Below are 14,447 nucleotides of genomic sequence, written 5' to 3'. Positions count from 1 at the left end.
TGTAAAATGTACACATTTTTTTCATGTAACTTTTAAATGAAGGAAATAAGCTTTTTCTAAACCATGGAAGAATGTGTTAAGATTAATTAAAAAAGATAAGTAGGATTCAATAACACGTTCAAATCAGTGAAATAACCTTGAATAAATCAAGTAATATTTAAAAGGGGTCCGAATCATTTTTTTCAGTGTAGGATATTAGAAACAAATTGACGATCCGGTTCATAAAATTAATAAAAATGCATATAGTGTACACCAGAATACAGACATGATTCTGAAACTGTGTAATCAATAAAGTAATGACAATATTGTAAAACCACTGTAATTCTGCAACTGTAGTAGAATAATACCGATGCAGTTATGATTGTATTTGATGTAATGTAATCAACTGGAATGCATGCATGTAATACTTGAACAACAATCCGAGTTACATTGAACTCACCAGAAGACTCCCAGAGGTGTGGACACTGACTTTCACACCTTTAAGCATTGTTATAAATACCTGTAGGAACCATTGTTCTGGAGTTCGCTGGTGGAGGCGACAGACGGGCACTAGGGATGGTCAAAGGACTGACCTGGGGCCTGTTGGTCGCTGAGACCAGCGGCTCCTCAGCTGAGATGTTCTTTTTACCACAACGCCATCTCCTTTATTAAATACATTTGATTTAACCTTTTGATCAGCGATGACCTCTGTCCGTCCGGCATTTCTTCATTTTTGTACACAACAGATGCCAGCTAAATGTTGACAAGTAACATTAGAAATATCCCGTTCACATGCCACAAGGACCTGTAAAGTTCGGCATAAAAAGCACCGGGGAGCCAGTTTGACACGAGTCACACACATGCACTGTTTATATGTCGGAAAGAATGGTATATCAAATAATTAAAAATGACCATAGCCTTTAAAAACTCTAACAGGCTTCGTTAACAGGTCGTACTTCCATGGATGACACGCGTGTATCAGCCGTTCATATCCGCAGGATCCTTCATGCTGTCACTGAGAACAAGTCGCGGTGCATCCGTCGCGTTACGCACAACTGACATCGGTAAACTATGAGGGGCCGTTTAGGACTTAACTACTGAGACACTCTCACACACACTACTGAGACACTAAACACTCCCACATGGAAAGAACCTATATAAACATATATGTTTTGATATAGGTATTAGATATATGTGACATATATGAAATTGGCCGTTTTCCTATATGTTATATTATATATGTACATATAGGTGCGTGCATAAATGTACCTATATAGGTACATTTATGCACGTATATAGGTACACTCTCACACACACTACTGAGACACTAAACACTCCCACACACTACTGAGACACTCTCACGCACAATACGGAGACACTCATGCCATCTCATTAGTGTGTGTGAGTGTCTCAGTAGTTAAGTCCTAAACGGCCCCTCATAGTAAACATCGAGCTGTGGTACCGAAATGGCGCTGGGCTCGAGTTTGCTCCACTGATCTACTGACCTACTTCTGGAACAGCGCGGAGTTTACGCGCAAGCGACAAGGTGACCAGAAGTAACAATCACCAACACACCACCGCGCTTCTCTCTTTCTCCTCCTCCCCCTTGATACGTCTCAACACACCGGCCGATGTCTGTGTAACAAACTGTGCTAACATCTGAGGTGGTGGCTCTGGATTACGTGGCGGTTCGCCCCCCGATCCGTCACCGCCGCCGGCCGGCCGCCGTGTTCCTGGCCGACATGGCCATAGAGATCTGGTGGGGGAAATGCTGTAAACATGGACAGTCTCCTCCTATCGCTGCATCGATACGCCGGAGACACTCGCTTCAGCTTCTCGGGATCTCTGTTCTTCTTCTTTACATTCTGTGGCGGTTGGTAAACAACTTGCTGGTGCGTTACCGCCATCAGCTGGCATGAAGTATGGCCAGGGGTCTAAAAATGCACTCATTCTAATTATAAAGAGGAAACGTGTTTCTCACGTATCCATTAAAAAATATATTATAATAATAATAAACCCTCATTTTTAATCCAGTGATAGTTCAAACCCACACAACCCATCACCCAGTAGTCTGAAGCCACGACTGAGGAATTGTATGTCCTCCATTTGACAGAGGGCCCCAGGATGCTCCCACGGGAGGCTGAAGGAGAATGTCCAATCCCAAATAAGGATGCTTGAGCCAAAACTGCTTAACTGCCAGACAGAGCTCTATGAATCCAAGGAAGAGTGGAAACATGTGACTTCACATCTGAAATCAGAGTTAGGGGAGAGTGATCGAGGGAACCAAAATCAATCATGTTTGCTTGCAGTTAAGCAAACGGAGGTTGGAAAGCGTCCGGCTCGTAATGAAGCTGGAGGAGGAGTGTGAAAATAAGACCGGTGAGGTAATCCGGCTGGTATGTCTGAGGGATTATAAACCAAACCCACGTTATTTGTGACTGAACTCAGACAAGCTTTACAGCAGCAGTCGTTTTCAACCAATCACACAAGATCCACACTCGATTGAGTCAACGTTTCTAGTTTTAACTGTGGTCCTCGCTGTTAATTTATCATACTATCATACTGTCCACAGAGCCATTGTATCACTGCGGAAAACAGCCGTAGTGTCTTAAACTAATGTATTCCCAACAAAAAATTACCCCTTCAATCTCCTTCGATGAATATAGTTGTTTTTAAAGTGTTTTAACTTAACGAGAGTCCCGTTCTTCATGAATAAATGGTGCAGATTAGATGGCTTTTTGGACAATAATTTGGATTTGTTGGTTTTTCAAAACTAGCTTGAATAGATCTTGAAAAGTTGTTGGAGCAGCAGGTCCTTAAATTGAGAGACGCGTTGGCTTATTGATAGTTATATCTATAATATGGTGCATCATCCTGAACAGACTTCCTTATTTAATAAATGGTTAAATAGATGAACACATTTCATATATATGTTATGCCGTAAGGTACTTACATAAAAAAATGCAGTTCCATACATGTTTACTGTAATGGAGCTGTGATACTTCAGCAACAAATTACCTTATTTATTGAAGAGTCCACTGGGGATGGAGCTCACAGCGGTTGCTCTGCAGGAGCCCATCGCTTCAGAGACAGTAAGGGGCCGCAGCCCTTATCATCCGTTCTGCTGTTTAAACTTTAAAATCCCTCTCAAGTACTGCATATTTCATCATCGGGAATAAAGGAAACTCACTGTGAAAAAATGAGGGGTTTCCCCCTGCTGGAAAAACAAGCAGTGTCAAATTGCAAGCGAGGGTGTTGTTTGTGAGTCCATGAATAATACAGCTGTACGGCAGCAGTTCTGCCATAACAACCTGAGAAAATGAGCACTCGAGGAAAAAGGAGTCTCAACCTGGAACTCAATGCTTTGTTTTATATTTCACTTGCTCCCATTTCACACCACATCAGTCTATCTTCTCCTGTCTCTCCTCATTGCCACTTGCCAAGCTCATGCATATTTAAGGGTTCTGATGAACCCTACACGCTGACGGGGTGGAGCCGGGTGGAGAACAGGTCTATCCTTCCCCTGAGGGACCTGTGGCACCACTGAATGGTGGAGCCAAACCCCCCCCCCCCCCCCCCCCCCCCCCTTCACCCCCAGTGCCAAAGAGTCAGGATGATGAACAGCTTCTAGTGGATTTCCTTTTGCCCGAGCAGAGTCCGTTAGTGAGGTTGGAGAGCAGCCAAAGACACGGGGAAACATGCCCTTTGGTGGGTTGGCAGGTTTGAAGGAGAAGGTGCTTAAACCTGGGAAGGAGGAAGTAAAAAACACAGTGGGAGACTCTTTGGGAAAACTGCAAAGGTGAGAGGCTTTGTATGTGGAGGTGGAAATGAGGCATAATGTGTGTGTGTGTGTGTGTGTGTACGGTGTTGGAGGTTTTGTTGGATCGCATGGAATGAGCATGTCACCTTTGTTGTTTTTATGGTGCATTTTACTCTGTAACTAAGAGGGAAACATCTGAATTGAACACACCATGTTCTCAGAGATCCGGACGATAAATAAATATTTGATTCTTCTTCTTGCCGCCAGGCAGGGCAATGATGTAATCACCGATCTTATTTTAGGACCGTAATATATATTTCATATCTGATACATCTCTAACAGTGATATGCGTATTAACTATTCTCTCATGACGTGACAAATGGTCCGCTATTATCTGAACGTTTAACACTAAATTTCAAGACAAAAATATGTTTTCCATAGCAGATGCATTATTTTGTAACATGTACTATATTAGGAAACACTTGACTCGAAAAAGGGAAAATTGATATGAAAAGCGGATCCCAGCTTAATTCTGTGTCTTCCTGGAAGAGAGTCGATGGGATTGGGGAGACAGCGATACAGAGATGGACTCTGGGTTGTAAAACTGGTGTGGAGACCAATGCACCTGAAGGCAACCTGACCACAGCACTGCTGTGACCTTTTAGAGCAGAGAGACTTGTGTTACTGTGTTCTTTCTGCTGACTCCCTTTTTATAAACTTAGTTGGAGGTAGAAGGTTTGCAAAATATTAGAAGTTCTGTTTAACTTTGCATGACTTGCTATTTTAATCTTCCAAAACCACAGATTCTAGTAAAATTCTAGTGAGCCTGCATTTTTCTATATTGCAGTTTGAAGAATAAAGAAGATTAACAAATAAGTATAGTAGAAAAATGTTGTTATTTTAAGCTGAACAGATAAGTTAGTACCGCTGATCCGTTCACATGCACTCACTGTGATTTATTTTTCCGCTTTTTGCGTAACAGGAAAATGGACGGTAGCAATGCAGAGGAAACAGACCACATTGAGCTGACAGAGGACTGGCGTCCGGTGGCGTCAGCTCCTCGCGCCGCGCCAATGCTGGACTGCAGCTGTGGCGGTCTGCCCAAGCGCTACATAATCGCCATCCTCAGCGGCCTGGGCTTCTGCATCTCCTTTGGTATCCGTTGCAACCTCGGTGTGGCCATTGTGGAGATGGTGAACAACAACACCGTCTACATCAATGGGACCCCTGTGCTTCAGGTAGCTGTATTGAAACAGACAGGACCCCTGGAATATTGACGTTGCAGGAATCTGTATATTATGTATATCTATGTTCTTTTGTATCCTTACAGACACAAACTAGTGTATTCACTTCTATCAACTCTTTATACAGATATACATATATATATATCTGTGGTGCGGCCAGGTGGAGCATATTGAATTAATGCAGTTTGGTGGTAAATGTTTCTCTCTCTCTCTCTCTTTCTCTCTCCAGAGAGCTCAGTTCAACTGGGACCCAGAGACAGTGGGGCTCATCCACGGCTCCTTCTTCTGGGGTTACATTGTCACTCAAATCCCTGGTGGTTTCATCTCCAACAAGCTGTTTGCCAACAGGTGACCTGCACGCAGTCTCCGTTTAAAGTTATTGAATATCTTTTGGATAGAAAAGCAATTTAATGGTGATGTTTTGAGAGAGACACTTTCAACTTTCAATTTTATAAACTCCAAAAGGATAAATCAGCTGAGGATGTGTTGCTCGAGACAACAGAGGATGTGACCCGTGTGCATTTGTTGGATGATATTTTTTGTCTCATGATTTCTTTTGCTTAAGTTGGGGTTGGGTTCATAATCACGTGCGTTAGGAAAGGATCCCGAGAAAGAAAAGGAAAAAACGATGGATAAATAAATGTTTGAGGTGAGCGTGTGCGGTTAAGGGGTTAAAGTTGTACGCCGTGGTGAGCTGCACTGATGGAGCAGATAGCACTCCCGTAATAAAAGCTTCACAGGAAAAGAGGACACGCCACTGACAGAGTCAATAATGAAAGATCGTGCCTCTGATTTCTTTCTAAAACACCAGCCACTGGAATATTACAAGTGTCACTTACACACTGTTTTGGAAAAAGGAGGAGGAAGGTGGGGGAGGAGGAGGTGAAGGAGAAAATAGATGGGACATGAGCTGTAGGGTGGGGATGAAGGAGAAACTTGCGGCATGAATGGGACGCCTTTATCTCAGTGCATGAAAGGCAGAGGCGTGAGATCTGTCTCCTTATAAGGCTGACTGAGACGCTTTGACCGTCAGATTTTTGCAGATATCCTGCCTGAAAATATTAGACATCAACATCAACAGCAGCTTCCACACTCTGGGTAGGACGTTTTTGTGGTTTGTCTTCACCTGTTACAGACAGACATTAGGAATATTGCAAATATTAGTAGTCTTCATGTAAAATCCTTTTGCAGTTTGGTACTAAATATGGGGTAAGACAGGAGTTTAGGACTGTTAACTCCACCCCCCCTCTCCACACACACACACATAATACAACAAAACTCACTATTTTTACAGGGTTTTTGGGGCTGCCATTTTCCTGACGTCAGTGCTAAACATGTTCATCCCATCAGCAGCACGGGTGCACTACGGTTGCGTCATGTTTGTGCGCATCCTGCAGGGCTTGGTGGAGGTAAGAGAAAACACTGTGGCGCTTTAATGATCCACATGAATCAATGCATCTTGGGAAAATAAGCGTATTGGATTTGTTGTAGAGAGTTTGATGAGAACATCTATATGAAACATCTCGTCTGACTCTCAGCAAGAAAGCAAAAAATGCAAAAAAGCAAAAAAAATTCCCAAAATGTTACACCATTATTTTAAAGCTATTCCTCTTTAACAGATGAATCCCAGGTTTCCTCTTTGACCAATATCTGACCTTCTTCTTCTTCTTCCTCTTCCACACCATGTGCCTGCTAGGGTGTCACCTACCCGGCATGCCATGGGATGTGGTCCAAATGGGCGCCACCTCTGGAGCGGAGCCGACTGGCCACAACTTCCTTCTGTGGTGAGCGATGCGTCTCACTCTTAAAATACTGACCTCAACACAGCACTTTCTCATTGATCCAAACCAGTTCACACAACCGGGTGGTGGAGTTGGTCGGTAAATGGACACGACAAAGGTCAATTTGTGTTGCAGATGTAGACCACTGCTGTCTGTCCCAAATTGAAATAACCATATTGCATTTTAAACTGGTACCATGACAACCCGCACATCAAAACCGTCTTGACATTGTCTGTAAATGAACACGGCTCACCTGCGTGCTCACAAGGAGCTTCTCCCTCCATTCACCTAGATGAAGCCTCACATTGCTTTCTGTCCAAAAGCACTCTCATCCTCCCAGCTCTATTCAGAACAACAGTGGTCATGAATCCGTCTGATAATGGAAAAACACATTAAAACACGCTCTCTGTCTGCAATGACTTGGCAATCATTCAATGAAACTAATGTGTTTCTTTGATGTGTTTGTTTTCTTTCAGACACATTTTCGGTATATGGTTTTGTTTTTTGTCTAAAATTGAAGGCTGTTCTGTAAACACAGAAAGTGATGCATTTTTTTGCAAAATATAAAAACACCTCTTTTTTAGAGGGGCTATATATGATATGGTTTTAGTTATTTATTACTGATTCCCAATGTTACAGCCGGTGTAATCATACCGTGACACTGAAATGTGACACCAATTGTTCCCAGGATCCTATGCAGGAGCAGTGATCGCCATGCCTCTAGCCGGGGTGCTCGTTCAGTACGTCGGATGGCCTTCAGTCTTCTATATCTATGGTAAAACAAACACTTTAGTCACTCTATCTCATTAAAACAATATGCAAATGATTAATACACAAAATGTGTTCATGTAACGATATAGAACAAGACAAATATATGGCAGAAAGTGTGATGGGAAGATCAATCCCATTTGCCCGTTTCAAACATTTATATTAATTATCAAATGTATATATAACTTGTTAATTTGTACGCTTTAAAATAATTGATTAAATTTGGGACAGAACCAGGCTAGCTTTCGAGTTTAGCTGAGCTAACTGTGGCTCCTTATCATACTTGGCACATGCATTGATCTCTTCGTATATACTGTATATATTTAGGATGTTCACGAGGCGCCATTACAAACACTAGATGTCACATCAGTGATATGCAAAGTGTGTAATCCTTCAAGGCTCTACTGTTCTGGCAGCTGTACTTTGCATGCGTTGCACAATAAGCGTTATCTGAATTGTTTTAGTGTTTGATTAAAATGATTAACATTGACGTCAAATCCATGCTTTGCCAAATGTGTTTTAATAAAATTCTGCTGTGATACAATCTCATGATTTATAGATGTAAATTAGCATTTTTCGGTCTGGGCTCTGTGACTCACCTTGTTCAATTAATTTTAATAATGAAAAAAATCTTGTGGTTCAGAGTAGTTAGGGCCTGTTTTAATTAGTACATTTTGCTCCCTAAAAAGAAAAGTACAATATTAACACCTTTAAGTATATATGTATGACCCAATGCCTGAATGCTTGTTGTTAATTCATGAAAAGGTGTTTTTGGGATCATATGGTATGTCGTGTGGCTGCTGCTGGCATATGGAAGTCCCGCTGAACATCCGACCATCATGGAGGAGGAGAGGCTCTACATCGAGACCACCATCGGGGAAACAATGCGCCAACTGAGTGTGACTGAGGTGCGTCTGCCCAACATGCTGCCAGATGTTGTCCTGCATTCTGTCAAGAATACTGTGAAAGGACATTGACTTACACTGATTTCTTGGACACTAACCCTCACACCAATCAACACTTGCCTAAGCTCGACCTTCACAAAAACCTGACCCAAGTCACCCTAAAATGTGATGGTTTATATTGACCCCAAAAGGAAGGCGAGTCCCCGCAATGCTTCTGTCTCCCAATCCCAGAAATTCAAGACACCGTGGCGTCGTTTCTTCACCTCCATGCCCGTCTACGCCATCATCGTGGCCAACTTCTGCCGCAGCTGGACCTTCTACCTGCTCCTCATCAGCCAGCCGGCGTATTTTGAGGAAGTCTTTGGCTTTCCCATCAGCAAGGTGGGCCTGGCAGCTTCACTGCAGCTATCCAACGGGCAAATGACAACCCCCGAGAAAAAGATAGTTAAACCATAGCACTGCTTCACACGACGGCTTCCTGAACGCATCATTTGCCCACAGGTGGGGCTTCTGTCCGCGGTTCCCCACATGGTGATGACCATAGTGGTTCCTATTGGAGGACAGCTGGCTGACTACTTACGCAGTAACAAAATCATGTCCACCACGAATGTGAGGAAAATCATGAACTGTGGAGGTACGTCGCAGTATATGCCTCGTTTTTCATCCTTGTATTGAAAATTAAGATAATCTAACGGTTCTGAAGCATCCTGAAGTTAGCTATAGTTAGCTAATTATTTTTCTGACATTCTCTGGTCCTTTATTTTGACAGGATTTGGTATGGAGGCCACTCTGCTTTTGGTGGTGGGGTTTTCTCACACTCGGGGGGTTGCCATCTCTTTCCTAGTTTTGGCTGTGGGGTTCAGTGGATTTGCCATCTCAGGTATTAACACATTTGCACCAAAGAGACGTTTCCATGATAAATAATGCTTTTTGTTTGGCTATTACTGACCCTAAAACACAAGGGTTTCGGTAGAAGCTCTCAGGATGTTGCTTTTTGTTTTTTTCCATTTTTCTTTGTGTCCTCTTTCTTTATATTATGGATTTTTCTAAAAAGGGTTGTGATGGCCTTTACGCATACTGATGGCCTTTACGCATGCTAGAATGTATATTGGATTCACTGTCTTCTGAATCAATTGTTCTCGTGTGATCTTTGTTTTCAGGTTTTAATGTCAATCATTTGGATATTGCTCCTCGCTATGCCAGCATCCTGATGGGCATTTCTAACGGGGTGGGAACGTTATCAGGGATGGTGTGTCCTCTGATTGTTGGAGCCTTGACCAAAAATAAGGTATGACCAAGTTGATTTGTAACAGTAACTGTTTTTCACATGTAACCGAAACAAAGTAAAAGAAGCAGCTGGAGCCTCAAGATCAGACAAACCCACGGTAAACTACACAAACAGGTAAACATGGGTTCCGCAGAGAGAGTAAAAATAATAGAGAGAATAATACAGATGTTGACTGTGGGTGGACAGAAAATCTGTTTAGGGACAGTGTATTTGATACACACCAGTCTGTGTCAAACAAACTGTGTCAATGCCAACAAAATGGTATGATCGGCCTGTCGTAAAAAGCTTACAGCGCAGATAGCAGCGCAGCACCAGGGCAAAACAGAAGTCACTATGGCAACCCTAAACAACAAAGATTAACATATTACAAATAGTACAAAGCTCACGGAATCACTCTGCTTTATAGTTAAATAGTTTCCCTCAAAAAGACTCGATCTGCCTCTGTAATCACAGTGCCACCTGGAACCAGCCGTCCGCAGGACACCTGAGGCAGCTGCACCAGGTTGCATGAAATGCCTGTAATTAAGAGGCAAAGCTGAACAGTAGACGTTGTCATCACGGTTAAACCGTCAGCTATAAAACACCTTCTGGGAAAGCGAAAGTCTGGAAAGAAAGAGAGTCAGAGGCTGCAGTGGTACATATATGAGCTCCTAATGAAACAATCATGTGCAGGTGTTTCCACGAGGAGGAACCCGAGAAGGGACAACTAGTGACATTACTAGGCCAATGGCCTAGCTAGCACACATATATATGTTCATATATGTACAGGCGTACATTATTGTTATTATTTATTCAGCAAAATAAAAAACACTGAGGCTTCCCCCCCGCCATGTATAAAACACATCAGGTTTGCTTCTTACTTAAGCACAATATCGCTATATGTAACCAATAATGGCTGTTGTTAATCATTTATAACTCTGTAAAATGTATTATTTTCCAGTGCAGCGCCATGAGAACGGCAGTGAGTTTACTACCTTAGACAGGAAATTCAAACACTCTGTTTGCCTCTCCACAGACTCGCCTGGAGTGGCAGCATGTCTTCATTATTGCGTCCATGGTGCATTACTCTGGGGTCATTTTCTACGCTATCTTTGCTTCTGGAGAGCAGCAGGAGTGGGCCGACCCCGAGAGCACCAGCGAGGATAAATGTGGCATTATTGATCAGGATGAGCTGGCTGAAGAATCAGAGCTCAACATGGACAACGCAGTGGCTCCCAAAAAGAGCTACGGAACCACAAACAATTCCTCTGGAGGAAAACAGGGCTGGAAAAAGAGGAGAGGGGTGACCGTGCAAGAGGAGGAGGATCATTGTGGGAACGGCGAGTACCAGGACCGTTACCAGTGAGACGCACTAGGGGGCAAAGGACTTCCAAAACCCTCGAGTCTGGTTGCAGCTGAAAGTTTGATTACAAACCTGTGGAAATATTTTCAAAAAGCAATGGAAAAGTAACAAGGAGCAGCATCATCATATGCACCTCAAGCCATTTTTCCTTTTTGGTCACACACTCCAGTGATGTCCAGTAATGTCAAAAATCCTGAGGGAAAAATGCTCAAATTACTTAAATAGTCTTCATTGGAAACGATTGGAGCAAAGTCAGTTAGTACTCTTCCACACAAACCTTTATGAACCGTGTTGTGTTAAAAAGAGCTTCAGAGACACACGTAGAGTTCTGCGTTGATCGTACTCCGTCTGTGTGGGCAAACTGAGCGTTGTGTGGCTTACTTTGGACCAACCGTTTTTTGAAATGTTTCGTGTCAGCTATGCAACGTGAAAAATGCTTTTGGAATGCAACGATGGGTTTGACAGCAGTGTTAATGTTACCAGCCTTATTTTATTTAAGTTTGCTTGTATGTATTTGCTCTTGCTGAATGATTGCACTTTGAACCGCTTAGCCCGCTCTGTCTGAGCAGGTCCTAGTTCACCATCTGTTCTCAAGCATTACATCACCTTCATCATCCATCCTGCTCCGAGCTCATGATGGGAGGTGATGGATGGTGATGACGCATTTAGTGTAACGATATATATATTCTCCTGGTGTTTGTCTTTTTGGAATCTGTCAGTGTTTGATACATGGCGACCCAGTTTGTTTCTAAAAATAATGTACTGTAATGTTTAATCATAAAAGAGTATGGGACATTTACACTGTTTATCTGTTTATCATTACTGTTAAAGATGAGTCAATCAATTTTGTACTGTAGATTAGTATGTAGTATGTTCTTATTTACTTGTAGATGTAATATATTTCTATTCTGTATTAAGATCTTAATACAGACACATGAAATCCTGAGCATTTATTACCTTGTATGACATTATCGAACATTTATGCTACATTGTGTATTCAAACTATTTATAAAAACAATTAGAAAGCTGCAGTCAGTAGAGTAATGATCTCCACCAGGTGTGTATGCAATGACCACAGCAGCATTGTGTGTTAGAATGAATGCAACCAGTGCTGTAAAGCGGCAAACACACTAAATTAAAATTACATTTAAAAAAAAAAAAACAAGCAGCGATTTAAGGGTTTGCCAGCAATCAGCTCGAAGTCATCGCATAACACACGTAATACAATCGTGCCAAAACATAAAGATAAACCCATGAGCTGTTAGCGGTGAGCCAAACGCACTCCCCAAAACAATAACAGTGTGCAAACCCCCCCCCCAGACCCCCACCGGGGCACGGAGCAGCAGCTGCAGAGCAGTGAGTGAGGTGTTGGCAGACTGTCACTGTCATGAACCTGGTAGTGAAAGAGGGTTTGAGAAAGTGTGGGTCAACACGACCACAGGGGCTCGTCGAGTATGCATGCTATGAAATGCCTTCAAATACGCTGTGTGCGTTGTTGGCTCTGGAGAGTCATTAATGGACTCACACAGTCAGAGTGACGGACACTAATACGCATATTAACGATTTGAGCATCATTTCTCTACCCTGGCTGTAGAAATTACATTATTTTGTAACAGGTAGTGTTTTGCCAAGTCTGTCCGTTCCTTTATTTTGGTACCACGCTAAGATTTAGTTGATTATTACCCAAATGCTGAGGCTGATGGGAATGTTGTTACAATACAGTTTTCTGGTATTCAGTCATAAAGAAGATTCATACTAGGTGATGAAAACGAGACAAAAATGTATTAAATTCATCCTGACCAACATTATTATCTGGACCAAATTTTATTTTAGATGAATTTATCAAGAGCTTTCACCCAAACCTAGAAATGCCAACCAGCTTGCCAACAAAGTCCAAAGGCCTCCTCCTCCGTACATTTTTAAGGCAAGCCGAACACTTAATGTGCCTCCTTCTCTATGTGAGAGGTGGGACCTTAGGACCTGGGAGCCTCAGCATAGAGCGGGAGGCTTAAACTCAAGGAGAGCCTCTCCATATAAAGGAGATCCCGTGAGAGTTGAGCAACTCACGTTTGTTCTCATCGTCCGGCATGTGCTGAAGTCTGGGTGCTTTGTTTGTTGCTCGCCAGTACCGTGCGGGTGAGAAAACTATACTAAGGAGGTAGGTTGTGCAATTTTAATCTACATCTTGTAGGCCATGGGGAAATTAATATAATGTTCTTTTCTATGGTAGAAGGTTAGACCTGAACCAGACCTGGTGAGCCCAGGGTCCTACCTGCTGGTGCACAGGTGCATTGGGCCAAGGAGGCTGAACTGGTGAGACGCAGTGGTCAGCAGGACAGCCACTGCTCTTTTTCTCAGACCATAGTTTTAGTTTAGATTTTGCTCAAGTGCCTCCATCTTGCTCCCTCTATTTATAGAGATAACACACTGATATTGTGCCCTTTTGATGACCGTTGCTTCCCCCTCCCCCACTTCTATTGTGTTGTGTCTTTTAACTAGGATCAGTAATCGTATTTGAGTGTGTTGGTTTGTAGTGTTGCTTATTTTAGCCTTTCTTAACAGTGTGCAGTGTTTTTATTGTTGGAAGTGTCATTGTGCCCCCGGTCAATCACTACTGGTATAAATTTTTGGGATGTAGTTTTATAAAGTTATTGTTTAAATAAAAGTGATATTGCATTGTACACGCAGAAGCCTCTGTCTGTCTATGATCTACCTCGAATGGGGTTTTGGCCAATAAGATAATTGAATTCAGGGTCTCTCCCTTCCAAAGAGAGTGGCGTTGTCACGTCTGGATACTATTCCCAAAGTATTTTAAGTGTCCATTAGGTCACATCTGTATTACTGCTTTGCTTCCATTGCTCTTGTTTTACGTTCATAAACATAAAGCCTTCATAAAGACCCAATGTGCACCGCAGATTATTGAGATCTTCTTAAACTACTTGATAGAATAGACTGTGCTTATATTACACATTTTAAATGTTCCTCCGGCTGCTCTGTTTCCCATCACGCTGTGGTAAACATCCTCCGTCTTATCTGTCTTTATCCGCCTACTTCATTTTCACCACGGAAGATAATTACTGGACAGGATATTTCTCTTCAGTGTCAGCCCGGCCTCTGCAAAGCCAGTGTGAGGGATGACAGTTTGACGGCGTCCTCACGTCGTGAAATACACACGTGTTTATGCAAATGTTGCACAATTAAAGTCGCTGCTTTATTTGCGTTTGTTGATGGAAAACTGTCATGGTTACAGACTATGTTCTTGCACAACATGAAGACAATTGTGTCTCTTTTGCAGATTGGGTTTGTTTCTGTTATTCCTGGAATGAGTAACAAGACACTGAAGCGGCAGCTAACTGACATTTAACTTTTTTGATCCTCAT

At 42.5% G+C, this 14,447-nt stretch overlaps 1 protein-coding gene across 1 annotated transcript; it reads left to right on the top strand.

Annotated features, from left to right (window-relative positions):
• The first annotated feature begins 3,624 nt into the window (after positions 1-3,624).
• LOC120812765 (vesicular glutamate transporter 3-like) lies at positions 3,625-11,891 on the top strand. Its single transcript, XM_040168963.2, has 12 exons — positions 3,625-3,778; positions 4,722-4,977; positions 5,213-5,331; positions 6,278-6,392; positions 6,680-6,767; positions 7,453-7,539; positions 8,298-8,440; positions 8,669-8,818; positions 8,939-9,071; positions 9,207-9,317; positions 9,598-9,725; positions 10,741-11,891. Exons 1-12 carry the CDS (start codon positions 3,678-3,680, stop codon positions 11,068-11,070), a joined length of 1,761 nt encoding a protein of 586 aa, XP_040024897.2. The 5' UTR covers positions 3,625-3,677; the 3' UTR covers positions 11,071-11,891.
• Positions 11,892-14,447: the final 2,556 nt, after the last annotated feature.

This window comes from Gasterosteus aculeatus, chromosome Y, assembly GCF_964276395.1.
Source record: "Gasterosteus aculeatus chromosome Y, fGasAcu3.hap1.1, whole genome shotgun sequence".
Taxonomy (NCBI): domain Eukaryota; kingdom Metazoa; phylum Chordata; class Actinopteri; order Perciformes; family Gasterosteidae; genus Gasterosteus; species Gasterosteus aculeatus.
This window is presented reverse-complemented; position numbering and strand designations above follow the sequence as displayed.

Excerpts from the sequence above, each read along its gene's own strand:
- LOC120812765 (XM_040168963.2), top strand. The coding sequence starts at position 3,678 with ATGCCCTTTGGTGGGTTGGCAGGTTTGAAGGAGAAGGTGCTTAAACCT. Across the intron at positions 7,540-8,297 it reads TTCAGTCTTCTATATCTATG|GTGTTTTTGGGATCATATGG; the intron begins GTAAAACAAACA and ends ATTCATGAAAAG. Across the intron at positions 9,072-9,206 it reads GAAAATCATGAACTGTGGAG|GATTTGGTATGGAGGCCACT; the intron begins GTACGTCGCAGT and ends TTATTTTGACAG.